Genomic DNA, 18,323 nt, shown 5'->3' on the forward strand with positions numbered 1-18,323 from the left:
GGTGCCCGGTTCAGGACCATGACTGATGTAAGGCGAAGCTGCCCGGTGTCCGCAGGGAGGCCAGGCGTCGGGTCTGGGAGAGGCCCAGCTCTCCGCCGCGTCTCCTAGTAACTTTACAGACACCAAAGGGAAAAGTACCAAAGATCAGCTCCTCGCTTCTTGAGGTTTGAGATGAAACAAGAGGAAAACGCACACAAAAGCCGTAGCAAAAAGCACTGGGCACTCTATGGACACAGAGCTCCTCTGCAGGGATGAGAGCCCACGGGGGTGTGGCAGGTGAAGCTCTGCGCCCAGCCAGCCGGGTTGAGCCCCCTCCACAGCGCTGCCGTCTGCACCGCGCTCTGTAGCTCCCATGCTCCTGTGGCTGCCGGGGTAATTCCAGGTTTTCCTGGCCTCTGTTTCGGCGAAGCGTTTCGGGTGAACTTGTGCTCGTTCTTCTCCTCCTCCTCATTTTCTCGTAATTTCAAGGGAAAGGAAATGATCGTTTTCCCTCCAATTTCTCTCAGGTTCTCTTTGTAGGCTTTTTCTGGCATGTGGAAAGAGGAGTCACTCGAGGAAGGGGGGAGGGAAGAAGGAAGGGGGGCAGAAATCAGAATGAAACAGAAGTTGGACGGGATTAACAGGGAGGCTTTTTGTTTTATTTCTGTTTTTTTTTTCCTTTTCTTAAAAAAAATTAAATAAAGTTCTCATTATTTCCCCAATATACATCAAATGAGTTTTCATGCAAAGCAGCAGTCACAGAGGCAGAACTGTCCCCAGTTCGTGCCTCTCGGCTTGAAGAACCGCCTTCTCTGGGCCCCTGCTTCTCTCTGGTTCTCACTGTGGAGGGACGGCACCCATGGTCTCTCCCTGCGGGAACCGGCTGTGACGAAACGTGGCTGGCGTGGGGAGAGGGGCCCTCCCCTCTCCCCGTGATGGGGTCTCAGGGGACACCAAGCTCTGGGGTCTGATCCCCTTCACTTGTCCTTCTTCTGAGACTCGCAGGGTGACGGCTTGCATGGGTCCCTCTTCCCGGGAACGTGAGGCTCCGTCTCTCAGCTCTCAATGGACAGGGACATGGCATTTATGAGCTGTTCTACCTTGTACGCCAGCCGCTGTCGCCGGGCCTGCTCGTCCTGCTCTAGGGCCCCGAGGAGCTGAGGAACAAAAACAGAGGTGGGGGAGACTTCAGAACTCAGTTTAGAAGAAGCCATGTGCTGAGTCTTTCGTCCTTCTTTCTGCCTTTCCATCCCGCCCTAAGGAGCATGACCTGAAATCATGTAAATGATTAACTGAGTGTATATATGTATATGGAGATATCTTTAAAATTTTTTTTTAATGTTTACTCATTTTTGAGAGAGAGACAGACAGAGCACAAGCGGGGGAGGGGCAGGGAGAGAGGGAGACACAGAACCCGAAGCAGGCTCCAGGCTCTGAGCTGTCGGCACAGAGCCCGACACGGGGCTCGAACGCACGAACCGCGAGATCATGACCTGAGCTGAAGTCGGACGCTTAACCGACTGAGCCGCCTAGGCACATCTGTGCCTGGGTGTATCTTAAAACAACATATTTAAAACAATATCTGGCAAGGGCGCCTGGGTGGCTCAGTCGGTTAAGCATCCGACTTCAGCTCAGGTCATGATCTCGGGGTTCGTGGGTTCGAGCCCCGTGTCGGGCTCTGTGCCGACAGCTCAGAGCCTGGAGCCTGCTTCGGGTTCTGCGTCTCCCTCTCTCCCTGACCCTCCCCCGCTTGTGCTCTGTCTCTCTCTGTCTCTCAACAATGAATAAATGTAAAAAAATTTTTTTCAAAGAAATAAAACAATATTTGGCATATACGACGAAGTGCTAAGTGTTAGCTATTATCGTTATCATTATTATTATTATTACTAATGCTAATTTCAGGTACAGTGTCAATGCAGGTCTTGTAAATCCTCTGAAGCTGTCTTATTCAACCTCTCCTCATGTTAAGGTCCACCTGCGTACCTAAAATGTAACTGACGGATGTGCCCAAGTGCAAAGAATAGCCTGATTCACTGTTTAAGAAGGAATGAAATTAATTGTCCAACACTTTGAAAGGAAAAATAATTACATCATCAAAGTCTTGTTTATTATGTTACCAAAGAGTGAAAGACAATGGAATGTGTAAGAAAGCATTGGATGAGTTGGAGACGATAAGGCTACCTTCTAAGGGAATGGTGATGGTTTTTGAGCTCATGGGTTTTTGATTCCATGAGTGTTTTCTCTAAATTACCCTCTGTCGCTGTTACTTAGAGGCTGGACCAGGCGTTCTGTTTAACTGCCTTTCTGGCTGCGTGTCAGTCTCTGTCCCCTCCAGGGCCCTGCCTTACCTCTTCGCTATATTTGCTGACGTAGGAGTAGATCTCATTGAGGGCACTCAACATGTTGAACTCCACAGCATGCAGACGGGACTGCTCAGCGAGGTAGGCGTTCATGTCCTGGTCACTGATGGCGGGGAGCTTGGCAATGTCTGCATAGTATCTGCCATAGAGAGGACAGACTCCGTAACGGGGACCTGGCACACATTTGCCTACACTACTCTGACCTCGGGCCCCTGAGAGCACTGGATGTCCCCAGTTACTCCTGCCTCCAATGTCTCTTTTGATGTGTTTCCTCTGGCCTCTTGCCTCAAGCTAAGGGCAAGGCCTGGAGACTGTTGCTCAGGAGGCCAGACTCCATCCAGCTCTGAGCTCCCACTATAGTGGGATAATGCATTTTATGCACCCCAGAATGCATAAAAGCCCAGACTCTGACCAGACTCCAACCAGACTCCTTGTATTCCAATCCCAGCTCTACTCCCTGCTAGCTGGGTGACCTTGGGCAAGTTACTAAGCCTCTCTGTACCTCAATTTCCTCATTAGTCAAATGGTGATGACAATAATACTTACTCTGCCACTCTGTTGGATATTATCATGAGATGATGCATAAAAAATCTTTATCACGGGACTGGTTGCTTAACATGTGCTCAATAACAGGTAATCAGAATGATAATGATCTGAGCTCCAAGGGCACAGGGCTTCCCCTCCTTCCTCTACCAGAAAGCTTGGACAAGGGGGAAGGAGGGGAACCTGAGATCCGAAGGTACCTCAAACACGGTTGTGAGTCCTCAGTGAAGCCCACAGCGTGGGGAACGGAGCAGACAGGCAGGGGTGTGGGCCTGTCCCAGGGAAGCTACTGACCTCTCCACCCAGCTCTTGTAGCTGGGGATGTCCTTGGCATAGAGCAGCTTGTTGGAGGGGGAGTCCTTGCCCAGCCGGTGCTCTGACGTGGAGCAGGAGTCCATGAAAGTCTGGGCCACCACGGACAGGCAGGCGTCCGTGATGCTGCCCTTGTGGATGTCGAATACAAACTGGGGGTTCTTGATCACGTTCACCCAGAAGCGCAGAGGGAGGCTGTGGGTAAAGGCAGAAGGGACCCTGAGGGCCGAGCCTCCGCCGTGCCCCTGGTGTCGTCCACTAACACTCCTCTCCTCCTTCTACAAGTGAAACCTCTCTCTCCCAAGGGCAAGGGAATGTAATCACAGAGGACTGGGCCAGCCAGGGCTGCTAATTTAGCCTGATTCTTGACCCTGGGAGAAGCGGAGAGGCACCACTGTACCCTAACGGGGGGGCCAACCCTGATCCCTACTGAGAGGTAGCTAGACGGAGGTGGGTTCTGTTCCCTCCCGGCAGCCTTTGCCAAAGGCTCCCAGGCCCCCAGGGAAGCCTAAGTACAGAGAACTGCACGGTTTTCTCAGAGCTTCGAACAAAGCCCCCAGACTCCTGGAGTCCCTTTACACAGTGCCATGGCCGTCATCCGGAAGGACGCAGCCAGCAGCCCCAGGCGCTGCCTCGGAGCCCCACAAAGGGCGCCACCTGCACTCCTGCCCAGCCTGGCCCCCTGCGCCACTTCCCAGGGCAGGCCAGGCCCGGTGGGTGGGGCTGATGAGTGGGCCCCCCAGGGGGCGCCTCTTTCAGGGCTCTCCCCAGGGCTCTCCTCTATCTGGGCAGGGGCAGAGGGAGGAGAGGAAGCCATTGTGGGCATGCTGGGAACGACTCAGTGTAGCTCAGCGTTTTCCCACCCCAAGAGGAACTGATCAGTCGTTAGGAGTGTTCCTTCTGCGGCTTGGGAAGTTACAGTCAGAGGAGAATGAGTTTTCTCTGCTCCTGAGGCCATAAGGAGGAAAAGCCCATTTACTCCCCTTCAAAATCAGAACAGCTGCTGTTTCTGTGCCTTTTCCAGCTTCTTCTCTTCCAGCTGCCCGCAGGGCCTTAACTCCCGGGCTCCTGTGTGAGTGAGCTTTGTTCCCAGGCTTGTCCTTCTGGCCTGAGACGGCGGTCCAGAAATCCAGCCTACCTTTCTTCTCTCCTTCATCTTCTCTTGACCCTCAAGCGCCCCAGACTTTCCCAAACGCCTCAGTCATGCCAAGTCTTGGGAAGGGCAACTTTGCCCACTCCAAACACTTCCATTACGATTTCTGCTTATCTTTCAAAGGACGACAGGATCAGACACTGTCCTGTAGCCAGGAGAAGCTGCCTCGGCCGAGAGGTGACTCATCTGTTCCACTCTCCCTTCCTCTGGCAGCTCTGGGGAGCATCTAATATTCTTTCCTAGGACATTAGCTGTTTGAGGTCTGGAGAAGGGGACTCTTCCTGCCACAACCCCAGGGCAGGGCATTTCTATGACGGGGGCCTGTTTGGCAACAGAAGGCAGAGAGACGGGGATAATCCAGAACTTTCTCTTCATTTCCCTGAAACCGCAGCACTGGGCTGGGGAGTCTTCCAAAGCAGAGGAGACAGGCAGGGCTCTGCCCCCGGGAATCCAGACGAAAGGCCTGCCCTGCTGAGGCGCGCCGTGGGCTTCTCCCCCGCGACCACCGGCCACCGGAATCTCCCCATTTCACTATCCTGTGATCAAAGCTGCGGGCTCCAGAGGGCCAGCAACCACCGCATCTCGGAGAAGAAAGGATTATATGGGATGGGGGCTGGTTTTTTCCAAAGTGTTTTGCCGGTTGCTAGGATTTTTGATTCCCAAATAACAGCCGGGGAACATCTGTGTCGGCTCTGTTTTCTGAGGAGATCGCTGACTCCAGACAGCTGTGCGGGCTGCCTGCCCAACCCACATGCCTGGACCTCCGCTCTCCCCTCTCGGTGCTCTTTCCTGGAGGAAGGTTTTTGACTCCGGCTCTTGGCCAGGCCCCGTCTGACCTGAGAGCCAGTCCTTAGCTTGGCTGGCGATGCGGGTCTAAAACCGAGGAGAGAAAAGTCCTTTGCCAGGGGCCTGCGGGAGCCGCTTGTCCCACCGCGGTCTGGCTGCCGAGGTTACCTTAGGGAAGAGTCACGCCTGCAGGACACCCTGCCCGCTGCTTCCTGAAAGCCATGGCGCCGGGGTAATAACTTGGCCTTAAGGGATCAAGTTTGCAACGACATCCTCCCGGTTGGTGGGCTCAAATCTATAGCAGGTGCAAGCTCTCTCCCCGGGGTCTATGTTCAGTTCAGGGCTTCCCCGTCTCAGGAAGGGCCGTGGGTTCTGCCCCCCTCAGAATGCCTGACGCTGACTGGCTCCGTAGCTGTGCAGCTCGGTCCAAAGGTGGCTCCTTATGTAGGTTCCTCCAGCATCCTTTCTTGAGAACCAGAGGTCTCAGGGTCAGGGAGGAAGTGCTCCCTGGGAAAGGATCTCCACCGGAAAGGGCAGAGCTCAAGCACGCGTCCCGGTGCCGGGCCCGAAGCCAGGCGGGCCCCACTGGGCGCTGGCAGCCCGGGGACCGTGTTGGGGATGCAGAGCATATGTGCGCTATTTGTTCTAGGAACCTCAGAGTACCCGGCCCCGCGAGGAACGGGCTCCCCGCATCTCCCGGGTCCAGGCCGGTCCCACCTCCCACACCTCGCGGCCTCTCCAGGCCGCAGCTCCCCCTGGGCCCCCCGAGGGCTTACCAGTTGCTTTTCCAGGTGTGCCGCACATCTGTGTCATGGATGCCGTGTCTGTCCGCCTGCTCATCCAGGAAGTCAAACATGTACTTGATGGCCAGGGGGAGGGCGCTGCCCCGGTGCACAGTGCTGAACAAGGTCTCAAACAAGTCGTCCACGAACTTCTGCAGGGTGCCCTGGGGGAGGGACGGTGGGAGAGTATGAAGGGGAGGGTGGGGGAGGGTGGGGGTGCAGGCAGCAGACGGGCAGACCAGATGGTGCCTTGGACTGATCCCGCCTTGGAAATTTGTCTGCGGCACCAGGCTGCGCAGACCGTGTGGTGGGGGGGTGGGGAGGGAGGGGGCTGCGGGGGTGTCGGGGAGGGGGGAGGGGCTGGAGAGGCTACAGATTCCTGGGAAGAACCTCTCCTCCAACTGGCAGCCACATGGCACGTGTATGCTTGTGTCCGTGCCGGGCGGGCGTAGGCACAGGGTGTTGGGACGGGAAGACCGTGAGTCCTCGGAGCCCAGGCTGCCCACAGGGGATGGTGGGCGCACGCTGGGACGAGAGGGTGTCTGCGGAACAGCCTGGAGGACGATGAGCCTCCTGGCAGGACGGCAACGGGTCTGACTGAAAGGAGTGAGGAGGTTTGTGGTATCAGTGGCCTGGGATCAGTGGCGCCTGGGAGTGGGTGCTGTGGGTAAAGGGTCCAGATCCAAGGACAGCCAGGCCCAGCCTTGACCCACGGGGCCCTGGAGGATCTCTGGGCAGGGACAAGGCCGGGCCTGCATCCCACAGTTGACAGGTTCAAGGAACACTTCTGACGGTTAGGTAAACGTCCAACTTTTTTTCTGGTGTCCTGTGTTCGTCTCTTTATCAGCATATTAGCAAAAGCAAAATTGGAGACACGTGGTCCGAGGGTGTATTTCTATGTCATCTTTGGGAGCGAGTCTGAGAGCTGCAATCTGGATGCCACTGCGTTAGAATTTCAGCGGCATTTCTGTGGGGTCTGTGGTGGAGAGCATTTGAAATCTGACCTGTGCTGGCAAATATGAGCCACATAATTGCCATCCTTACAGGCGTATTTGTTCTCCGCGAGGGAAGCTGGAAGACGGCTTTTAGATCACAGCTTCCAGCACCGTGGCCCCCTCACTTCCATCAGCACTCGGGGGCAGGTGGGACGGGATGGGGAAGGGGGAGGCTTCTCTCCAATTATTGGCAGGTCCAGGCCTTTATGCTTTCCCTCCCGATGTGGCCGGAAAGCGGGTAGAAACGGCAGTGGTGGTGGAGGCTGGCATATCCAGCTGACATCGATACGAAAACCCTAACTTTTTCCTAAAAGGTACAGGCACCCAGAGCCGAGAGAGCAGTTCCTTTGCAGAGTAATGGTGGTCTTGATGGGCCAGGGGCAATGATATTGTTGCAACCGTTGCCAAAGGGTAGGGGAAAAACAGCAGTGGCCCGATCCTCTGGAAGGCCTGCTCTGGGACCTGGGTCTGATCGTCTGAATGGGTCCCCTGAAAGCACAGACTCCACGAAAGCCTTCTTACGCTGGTGGGTGGGTGGGGTGGGCAGGACATACCCCTCTAAGGAGACCTCCCGGGTTGGGGAGAGCAGGAGTTACCTTGGTGGCCAGTAGCCGGGTCAAGTAGATCTCAGACACCATCTTGCTGCCCCGGTCACCCTCCTTCTGGTCCCCATGGTCATGGTTCTTCACCAGATGCCACACCTTAACCCCACTCTCCAGGTCTGGGGTGATCATAGGGGCTCGGGACCGCAGGCTGTCGGGACTGCCGGTGTACCTAAAGGAGGAGTCTGAGGAGAAGGGGGCAGTGGAGGCCCATGAGACACTGATTTCACCATGCTTGCTTGTAGAATCCTTCTAGAATCTCTGCCCGCCTACTGCACTCACTCAGAATAAACTACTTGCGATTGGACGGGGACCCTTGGGACTTCATATTTGGTGGGTTATTGTAGGGATCCTTGGTTGGCATGATGACAGAGGAGACTGAAACCCTTTCTTTTAAAATAAAATTCAGGGGCACCTGGGTGGCTCAGTAGGTTAAGCATCCGACTCCTGATTTCGGCTCAAGTCATGATTTCATAGTTTCAAGAGTTCAAGCCCTGCATCAGGCTCCTCGTTGACAGCTTGGGATTCATTCTCTCCCTCTCTCTCTGCTCCTCCCCGACTCGTGCACGCTTGTGTGTGTGTGCACGTGTGCACATGTGCGTGCACACTCTCTCTCTCTCAAAATAAACTTTTAAAAAAATTTAAAAAATTAAATAAAAAATTAAAACGAATTAAAAATAAAAAGGAATTTGGAAATTCTGTGAGTTGGAGACAGCCTTGCAAATATGGGAGCTCTCCTCCCCTGATGCTTGCACGGCAAAGAATAATCAATAGGTAATATGTCAGCCCAATATTTTCATAGGGGCTTTGATTGAAACTCTGGGTGCTAAGAAGCTGTAACTTATAATGCTCCCTCTTGGGAGTCAATGGGTCCTTCTTACTTGGAGCCTAGAATATGGCACTGCCTAAGCCATTTTTGGAGCCACTGGACTCGGTCCTTGAGCTGGAAAACCCAAAGCCTTCCTGCATATACAAAGCCAGAAGAAATGGAGCGAGAGAGGGTGAAGCGAGGTAACCTCAGGGCCCAGCAGGCACTGGGGGCCCTTGTGCCCTCGGGGGTGGATAGGCCAGGATGGTCAATTACTTGCCAAATTGGGACCCTTTTGGGAGTAAAGGGGGGCTAGTAATAACTCAGCCAGGACAACAGGTACAAATTGGGACTGGACCAAGGACTGGCATGTGGGAAACACCACCCAGGAGCCTCCCTGATTCTGGGCCCCTCAACCTCCTTCAGCAGGTGCAGGCTGTCAAAGGAAGGGCACGTGGTGCGCCAACTCCCTCAGCTCTGAGGACGCAGCCGTGCCGGGAATGACCGCACTAGGGGGGAGGGAAGGAAATGAGCGAACGTCCTTGACTGGACAAGGGCAGCTGCGAGGGCTGCCTGCTCGTCCAAAGGGCTGGTGAGGGGTCCGTGGTAGATCACAGAAGCCGCCTCCAGGCTGCCCAGGCTGCCTTTCCAGGTCCTCACCGTATCTGCTGATGGATGTGCGCGAGATGCTGGCAGACGCAGGGATGTTGTAGGAGGAGGTCTGTTTGGGGACCAGAGCCACCACCGATCTGTCTGACACCTGAGAAGGGTAGGAAAGGTAGAGTGTGGTTGAACCGGTAAAGTGAATTATCAAGTACTTCTAGAAGGTAACGAAGGAGGCGTGGGGTAGAGCACAAGGAGTTCAGGGATATCGAAGATACTATGGTTGCTACTCGCCAATACGTCCAACACGGTAGTTGTTCGCCACCTGTGCTAATCGCGCACTTGAACTTCAGTTAGTCCGAACGGAGATACATTGTAAGTGTCTAAACTATAACACGAGCTATTATGCTATAAACGCATAATATACGCTGGGTTTCAATAGCTTAGCATGAATGAAAGAACACAAACTATCTCATTAATAATTTTCATATTGATTCCATGTTGAAATCATGTTTATCTTAGAATCAATTAGGTTAGAGAAGATATATTGTTAACATCAATTTCATCGGCCCATTTCTACTTTTTAAACGTGGCTAGTAAAAACTTTTAATTTACACATGCGGCTGGCATTATATTTCCATTGGACAGCCTGGGCTAGACTGAAGCCTCCCTTCAACGCCGTGAGTTCGCACGATTATTACCATTTTACAGATGAGGAAATTGAAGCCTAGAGGGGCTAAGCAATGTCCTCAAAGCCACACAATGAATACATGGTACAGCCCATCTTTGTAGCCAGGTCCGTCAGGCTCCAGAGCACATGTTCTCCTCGTCATATCCTAGTTTGGGATTTCATTTCAAGTCACCCTGGTCTGCAGCCCATTTTCCCTTTTGGCTCTGATTTCTTCTCTGGCCAGGGTCCTATAATGCCCGGGCCACCTTGAGGGGTTCCACCAACAGGGCAACTGCTCTCGAGGAGGCAGAGAGAGAAAGGCGGCTTGTCGCTCTGTCCTCTGTGAGGGTACCCAGGCTCAGCACCCGGCCTGGAGGGAAAGGGCTGATAAATGACAAGCCATATTGAAGACATTTGGGGCCATTTTGATTTAAGATTACCCTCCATCCAATAAAAACGGAGAATCCCCAGAATCGTGGCGATCCAATTAAACCCCTAACGCAGAGGGAATAAAACAGCTATAATAATGTTATGGGCCATAAAACATTCCTATTAAACCATTTTTTATTTTAACAATTTTTATGAACTTTATAAGTTTGATTTATAGCTGCACCAGTCGTAAAACCATCTTTCTGGGTCTTAAATTGTCAGTCCCTCTCTCCCACCAAAAAAGAATTAAATGTTGGGAAGTCAAACTATAAATGAACATTAGTGCTAACGAGATTCCTTGATAGCCGGTTTTAGTAGTGGTGTTTAATTTTACCCTCCCTATAAATCTGCGGGAACCCAGGAAGTTTTTTAACATCTCTTTGTTAATTAAGATTATGCAGATTTTCTCCTGGAGGGACTTCCAGGACCTTTGACTCCAGGGAGAGTAACAAGGGGGCGATGCTTTGACTTGATGGCATAAAGCTGAAGGGCCCTTTGCTCTTTATGGCATCTGGAAAGTTCCAGTGCCCCGTTACTCCCCAGCCGGGGTGGCTTCCTGGACTGCCAGTGGTCCGCACCATCGGTACCGGGTCTGGAACTGAAGGGAACCTCTCCACCTCTGTCCTTCAGGAACTCTCCTTGCAACTGGCAGTCTAGAAATGATACTCTGAAAGCCTGGCAGGGGCAGGGGTTTATACTCCCAAGAAGAACAGATGATGCTCTCCACGTGTGGTTTGTTGTCACCTAAAGGAAGATTCACAAGGTGACGCGAATGACCACAGTTCAATTCAGTTCCAGGTCTCGTCACTAAATCTCTCTCGTCTTCAGTGCTCGGTCGTTCTTTCTCTTGACTGACAGGCAGTGCAAATCCACGGTCAAGATGCTTGGCTGGGTCCGACCTCGGCTCTGCCATTTACTAGCTACGTGACATCAGGAAAGTCGGTTAACCTCTCCGTGTCTCTGTCGTCCCATTTGTCGATGGGGATACTCATGGCATGTAGGTGTATCATGAGGCTTAAAGGGGTCAGGACCCAAAAAGGCCGACAGCAGTGCCTGGTGCCCAGTGGGCACTCGGTAAGTATCGGCATTAGTGTGGTTATTATGGGCATCACCATCATCATCACAGTCTCCCAAAGGGAAGAATGATGGCTGGTGTTTCTCATCACTCTGGGCCAGCATGTGGGAAGTACCTTGCACTCGGCAAAGCTCAGTAAATATTTGAGGAACGAATGAATACATGAATGATAAATGACATCGGGGAATTGGAAGTGCTTTGTATGATGAGCACTGTAAGAACAGAACATTCCATTCTGATTGGAAGCCTTAGGATGGACGGCTCAGGAACAACCGTCAGGGCATCACAGACAGAAAAGAAAGGGCTCACTCCTGCCCTTGAGAAACTGATGATTTGAAGGCACAATGCTATTTTCTTTTGCGCTTTCTTCTGCCGTTATAACCAGCTCATTACAAGTGCTCTACAGGACGCATCGGCACTGTGTGAGCGGGATGGGGGCAGAATCAACAGGGAATGGCTATAAGTCTGCCTCCCGCGTCCCTCACCCGTTATTTCTAATTCTTCCAACCACCCTCACAAGCCCTGGCTGTCATCTTCATTTTACAGATGGGGAGCCCAGGTTCTGAGAGGTGAGAGTCACACACCACCAGTGAGTGCAGAAGCGGGGGTTTTAATACAGCTTGAAAAGCCTTTACTCTTCTCAGACACCACACTTCCTCTGTCTGGGGCTGGGTGTGGTCAGGGACCCGGCACAGTTTACGCAGGCCAGTAAGGCAGATGGAGCCTGCAGAGGAGCGTTTCTGGGGCTGCCCCCAGTGTCCCCCACTAGCTTCCTTTGTGCTTCGGAGCCTCCCAGCCAGCTCCTATTGGCCTTCAGGACCCCCAGTGGCCTGGCTGATGGCAACCCGGTGCCTGCCAGTCCCTCCGCACCCTCCCTGTGTGCGGCGTGGACCTGGGAGGATGTTATTAATCAGGCAATCCCTTAGGGTCTCACAGCCTGCGGCGCTTCCTCTGGTTGGTTTAATTTCCCTCGGTGTCTCTCATTTCCAGCTTCTATTTCAGTATTTTTCCTGAGTCCCAACCAGCCTACCTGTGCTTAATCTTACAGAGACCCCCAGCCACGAGAGCAGTCGTTACCATGGGAGGGAAGGGGAGGCAGGAATAGATACTCCTGGATCTTTTGTTCTTTTGCCGGAATTTTTTTTTTTTTTTTTTTTTGACTGTTCGTTCATTCAGTGCATCTGCCTCTGTGCTGAACACTTTACTGCACTGAATCGACTTCACACAACTTTATGGGGCGGGGATCACTTTGAACTCCATTTTACAGATGAGAAAGAAGAGGACTTAAGTAATTTCCCCAAGGACACCAGCTAGTAAGTGGCAGAATGCAAGACCCAGAAGACAAGTCTACCCAATTTCTTGCTCCGTGGCAAGTGAGAAGTGTAAGCTGCGTTGATGAGATGCTGAGGACAGAAAGCAGCAGGTACCCACGGTCAGTGTCCTTTCAGAGGACTTCACAATATGCCATTTTTCGGTGGAGGTAGAGACACACAGAATAGAAATGCCTAGCCTCACCCAGACCACTTAAGTCGGTTTCTTGGGGCGGGGTCGGGGCACTCGTCTTTTTGAGAAGTTTCCCTAGTGATTCTCATAGGTAGCCATGGCTGAAAATCTCTGTTTTATACTCAGAGGGGAGGAGGAAGGGGTAGATGAGAAAATCTCTTCTAGGCTTCTGAGGGCCTGAGAGCAAACCCTGGAGTGAAAGGAACGTTTTGGGGAGTCAAAGGTCGCGGCTCAAAGCCCCTGCCCTCACCTGATAATGCATCAGCGTGTTCAGCCGCTTCCAATCGCCCTCGATCTTGGTGGTGATGTCTTCGTCTTGCAGCACGACCCGGGCGATCCGGCCTTGACGCCACTCTGGGGGGAGGGGGTGGTGTAGGTGAGGGGGCGGAGGGGGGGCTGTGAACCAAAGTCACCCAGTCCTGCCTCCTCTAGGGGCCTGGCAACCCCAGCTGTTGCCACTCATAGTGCTTCGAGACTTCAAGGGCCCCATGGGGTCAAGGCAGCTGGGGAGAAGTGTGGACTTCACCAGAGGTGGCCACATCTGAGCAAGCAGTGCCCTGGGAGAAGTATTTCCTACGGCCCCTTGCCTGGGGCAGGACTGTCCCCAGGAGGGGCCTATGCAGGACGGGGCTTCTCATTTTCTCACCTCATTCCATGCCATGGCCCAAAGGCCCTCCTGGAAGCCACTTTCTACCCCTTGCCCACACACTCTAAGCCCAGGCCTCCTACCCAAGTCCATGTCAACAGCCCTTGGCCGTTGGGAGTAGGGCACGTTCTTATAGACGGCATCGAGGATCTTCTCCTTGACCTGCGTGATGGTGTCACAGTTTAGCACCTTCACTGGGATCTCGGGACTGTTCTCGTTGTCGGGGTTGACGCAGTTCAGGATCTACAAGTGACGACGGAGGGGGAGCAGGATAGGAGTTCAAGGGACAGCTTGAAGGAGTGGGAGGAAGCCCTTGGACTACTCCCCGTTTAAGACTTACCCTCCCTACAAGAGAAATGTCCATGCCTCGGGTTCTCTCTCCTTCCTGCCATCTGCCAAATGATAACCTGAGCCATGGGTACCCTGCCCTTCTCAAAGAATTGGGACTCCACTTTCTAGTTCCTGGTTGGCTTAGTAAGAGCCACTGTAATCCCGGAACGAGGCGTCCTAGGGGTTCAGAGATGGCTCCAGATGTATCCAGGGATGGTTACCCACCTCTCAAAGCCTCTATGTTAGGAATTAGCAATTTCATATTCTTCCCCATAATGCTAATTTCCCCATACCTAATGGAGGGGGTCTCACCCCCACCCCCACCATATCATCCAGGGTAAACTGAGACAGACAGGGCTCTTTAGGCCCACCAGCTGAGATGGGGAAGGGAAACAAAGGCATGTCTGCCACACTCTTGGAACACTTGGCACGCCCCTTAGACTTGCCCCCAGGCCATATCCTAGCCTCTTTATTGATTGGCTTTGTGCTTAGAGGGCAGAGAATGGATCTGAGACAGGAGGTTTGCTGTGTCCCCTAAGTTTCCAGCCTCCTCACCAGGGTCTTGTACTCGATCTGCTGCCGGATGAGCTTGTCCTCGCTCAAGGAGTAGCGGGCCTCACCCGTGATGGCGTCGATGGGACCCTTCTCCATCTGCTGCTTGATGGCGCAGTAGAGCATGAACAGTGGCTCTCCCGCACACTCCTGTGGGCACAGGCAAGGGCGTGGGCTGTGCGGGGGCACCAGTCTCCTCCTCTCCCTCTCCCGGCCATGTTCCCAGGCCTGCTTTGCTTTGGAGCACCCCCACCAGGCAGGTTACTACTCCTGAGGGGTCCCCCTGCAAGCCCCGATGGCCAGGCTTGGAGCAGCCCCCCCTCTCATCTTACTCTCAGCTCTAGGTCCCGGCTCGCTCCCAATCTCACCTTCAGGAACTTGTGCAGGAGGAAGGCAAACCAATTGGTCAGCATCTTCTCAGCCACAGACTCTGTCCTGGGGAGGGAGAAGAGGTGAGGGGTGGTCCTTTGTGGAGGGGGTCTCGAGAGGGGGGTCGTCTGGCTTGTACGCACCGTGGCCCAAGAGAGCAACAGGGCATCAAAGCATGCAGGGCTGGGAGCCAGGACACAAGAGCGAGAAGTGTGACCTCAGGCCAGAGGCTTCTTCTTTATGGGCCACAATTCCCTGTGGAACTGGCACTATGGGTCTGCATAGGAAGGTGCCAGGTACCCCCTTCCACAGGGCTATCAATGACCAGTTCTCCTTACTTCCTGCCGGCCTGAGGATGATCAACTGAGTTTCTCTGTCCCTCTGGGATTCCTTGCATGCTTAAATACTCCATTTTCATACCCCAAAAGACCCTGGTACCTGCCCCTCCAGCCACTCAGAATCAGATTGCCAGTATTCCAAGTCTGACTCTGCCACGGACTGCCTGCGTGACCTCGGGCAAGTCATTTCCCCGGGCAAGTCATTTCCGCAGTCTCTGGGTTCCTTTTCCCCATCTTTGAATGGGGACCATGATAATATCTCTCCCACAGGGCTGTTATCAGGATTGAATGAGTTAAGTATGTAAAGCGCTAAGAATAGCACCTGGCACCCGTGAGCACTCTTCCGTAAGTATTAGCTGTCGTTACTGCTATCGCGTGGGCTTGTGGATCCCAGCCACTCAAGTGGAGAGCGGTGTGCATGAGTGTTCAGCGCACAGGGGATCTGCTTCTGCAAGCACCGCCCCTCCCCATCCCCCAACCTGGGCTGCAGATCTGGGGACTCGGGGAAGGAACAAAGCGGCTGTAACAGACCCTCCGTGATGGGGATGGGGATGCCGAGGGGTATTTTAACACCCTACATGTAGTGCAAATTATACCCTCTGGCTGCCGTAAATCCCAGGCATTTGCCAGGGCTGCTCTGCAATCTGGGCCTGGGAGAGAGTGACAATGGCAGAAGAAATTGTAGCTTTGTCCCCTGGCCCCTCCCAGCACCCTCTCCCTGCATTGTGCCTGAGATTAGCTCTAATTTAAATACAACAGTTCTTAATGAGAGTTTCTAATGCTCAGATTGGCAGGATGGGGGCTCAGAACTCATAAAACAAAGCCATTCCTCCTCCCTCCTCACCCCACGTGGGGTCTGGAAGCCTGCGACCTGGCTGGGAGCAGGCTAAAGAGGAGGGTGGAGAAATGGGGATGGTGCCTTCCAACCTCTGCTGCCAGAGGGGCTCAGGAGCTCTGCTCTGCTCCCTGGGGCCTCCAGGGAGGGTGGCCTTGGGGGATGGATGCCAAGGTCTCCAGGCCTCTCTCCTGCCAGTAAAAATGGCAAAGGCGGAGGGAGCCTGTGGTGGCTGCTGGTGATTCGGATCCTGGGAACTGGGCGCGGAAGGGAAAGGCTGCAGCAAATCTCCAGCCAGCCTCTGTCCCACAGAACCTTCGGCGAGGATGGAAATGTTCCCTAAGTGCGCTGTCCAATACGGTGGCCGGTATGCGGTGACTGAGCCCTTGGCATGTGGCTAGCGCGACGGAGGAACGGAATTTCACGTTGTAGTTCATTTTAATTCACAGTCACGTGTGGCTACCACACTGGACAGTGCAGCTCTAGAGGCACAAGGAGGGACAGAGACTGGGAGACAGTGTTACTGATGCCATCTTGTCAGTGAGGAAGATAAACAGCAGAGAGGCCGCGTCATGGGCCCGGGACCACACCGCTAGCAGGTGGCAGGGCCGGGGTTCGAGCCGGGGTTCGAGCCGAGCTCTGAGCCGAGGTCTGGGCTCCTCCTTCACACTTAGCAGGTGCAGACACAGCCTCCCGGGGCCACGGGGAGATCAGACTCTGCCCCGCGAGAGGCGCGGACACAGGCCACTGTGCGTGGGTGTCATGTCTGCGATGGGGAGCCTGTCATGCCGCTCTAGCAGGGCCCGCGAGCCCGCTGCGACCCCGGCCCCCCTCCCCGCCCCCTGCCGCGGGGCGCACCTGCGGAGGAGCAGCTTGGGGTGGTTCTTGTTCTCCAGATTCTTCTCGATGAGGTCGGACAGCAGCTGCTTGAGGACGTCGGTGGCGTACTCCAGGCGGCCCTGCAGGCCGGTCATGATGAGCGAGGCCACGTTGCCGCGGTCGCGCATGGAGAAGCTGCGCTGGAGCTCCAGGGTGCGGATGAAGGTCAGCAGGAACACCTTGTTGTTGATGAGCTGGGCGAAGAGCTTCAGGGCCTTCTCCACGTGCTGCTGCCCATTTCCCTGCACCTGGGGTGGACGGGACGGGCGCCCCCTCAGAGGACAGGCTTCCAGCCTCCTAGCCCGGCCTCTCCCCGAGGGTCTTGCGTGGCGAGAGCTGTAGGACTCTGTCCGTGACGCCTACAGCCACCCCGCCCCATCTCCCGCACCCGCGATGGGGTAGGAATGGCTGGGCTCTGAGGTCCACCATCTACTCTGGCCGCCCCCTTGGTTGTGGGGGTCGGCTCCAGGCAGAGCCCTCGCAGGGGATGCCGTCCGTCCGCCTGTCCCAGGGGTATCACAGGAGATACTCCATCAGACTTGCTTGGTTTGCTAGTCTCCCTTTAATCCTCTCTGCCCTGATTTATTATCTTTGGCAAAACAAGCCAACAAATGAGCAAACAAACTTCACAGAATCGGAGGTCTTTCCTTAAGCCCCCTTAAATCCATTTGAGAATGTGGCAGAATCGTAGTTAATTAATTTAGTCATTAATTAAAAAATGACAATCAGCCTTCCCCTGGAATCATCCTAAAGAGCCTGGGTGCCCCCCCACCCCCACCTTGGCCGTGATCCGCCTGATGAGAAACATCCCTGGGGGGGGGGGGGGGGATGCTGTTGTAAGCCGTTTCTCCTCCTTACTCCTGACCTTTCTCTGAGCTATTGGGCCCCATCTGCATTTCCCAGGTCCAGCATTCCTGCCGGGTGACTTGGGGAGAGAGGCAGGCGTTACCTCCAGCTCCCGCAGCACGGGATGGTCCTCGATGCCGGGGAACAGGACTCGCATAGCATAGGTACGATAATCCAGGTAGGGGATTCCAGAGCGGTCCAGGTCGCTGGTCAGCTCATTGATGTCTGTCTGGAGCTCAGCAAAGGCTATGAAAATGCAAGGAGACAGGGAGGCTCAGGAGGGCGACCCGGGGCAGGGGAGGGGAAAGGCTGGAGAAGACGTCTGTGAAGGCCTGGGGTGTGGAGACAAGGAGGGTTGTTGGGTTGCATCTCCAGAAGGTGTGAGGTATCTCCGGGCCTCCCTTCTTAGGTGGTAGGCACGTGGGCGATTTCTGTATCATTTCCTCCTGTCTGCCAATGCCTAACTTTGCCTTTTCTTTCTGCGTATTACAAGTGTCGTTAAAACAAAGAAAAGGGAAGAACAGCATGACTAGTATCATGCACGGGTCTGCAGGTTCTCGAAACAGCGGAGAGGCAGCGGCCAAGGGGATGAAGCCAAGCGCAGAACAGGCAGCCTCCCTCCCCTTTTTCTTCCAAGCAAGAGAATAATGAATCAAGATGCAAAGACCTTGGACAAAAATGAACATGAAAACCACCATGAGACCTCGCCCATTAGGATGGCTATAATAGAAAAATGGACAACAATGAGTGTTGACGAGGATGTGGAAAAACTGGAACCCTGTGCTGACAGCTCAGAGCCTGGAACCTACTTCAGATGCGGTGTCTCCCCCTCTCTCTGCCCCTCCCCTGCTCACGCTCTGTAACTCAAAAATGAATAAATGTTAAAAAAAAAAAAAAAAAAGGAAAGAGATTCTGACACTTGCAACCA

At 54.0% G+C, this 18,323-nt stretch overlaps 1 protein-coding gene across 2 annotated transcripts in view; it reads right to left on the minus strand.

Moving 5' to 3' along the window:
* Positions 1–616: 616 nt before the first annotated feature.
* The window catches only part of PLXNA2 (plexin A2), a 206,575-nt gene continuing 188,868 nt past the window's right edge, over positions 617–18,323 (minus strand). Inside the window, exons 19-30 of one of the 2 annotated variants that reach the window (XM_053909121.1) lie at positions 17,499–17,641; positions 16,529–16,797; positions 14,497–14,563; positions 14,132–14,278; positions 13,330–13,489; positions 12,851–12,954; positions 8,981–9,080; positions 7,507–7,697; positions 5,910–6,079; positions 3,177–3,389; positions 2,328–2,478; positions 617–1,136 (exon numbers count right to left, since the gene is read on the minus strand). In XM_053909121.1, the coding sequence (XP_053765096.1) occupies positions 1,035–1,136; positions 2,328–2,478; positions 3,177–3,389; positions 5,910–6,079; positions 7,507–7,697; positions 8,981–9,080; positions 12,851–12,954; positions 13,330–13,489; positions 14,132–14,278; positions 14,497–14,563; positions 16,529–16,797; positions 17,499–17,641 (1,817 nt within the window). In that variant the 3' untranslated portion in view covers positions 617–1,034. Of the gene's footprint in view, positions 1,137–2,327; positions 2,479–3,176; positions 3,390–5,909; positions 6,080–7,506; positions 7,698–8,980; positions 9,081–12,850; positions 12,955–13,329; positions 13,490–14,131; positions 14,279–14,496; positions 14,564–16,528; positions 16,798–17,498; positions 17,642–18,323 lie in introns of those variants that run through there. The other variant, XM_053909122.1, reaches the window with a different exon arrangement.

Source organism: Panthera pardus, unplaced genomic scaffold, assembly GCF_024362965.1.
Source record: "Panthera pardus isolate Hobbes unplaced genomic scaffold, ASM2436296v1 HiC_scaffold_21, whole genome shotgun sequence".
Lineage (NCBI taxonomy): Eukaryota > Metazoa > Chordata > Mammalia > Carnivora > Felidae > Panthera > Panthera pardus.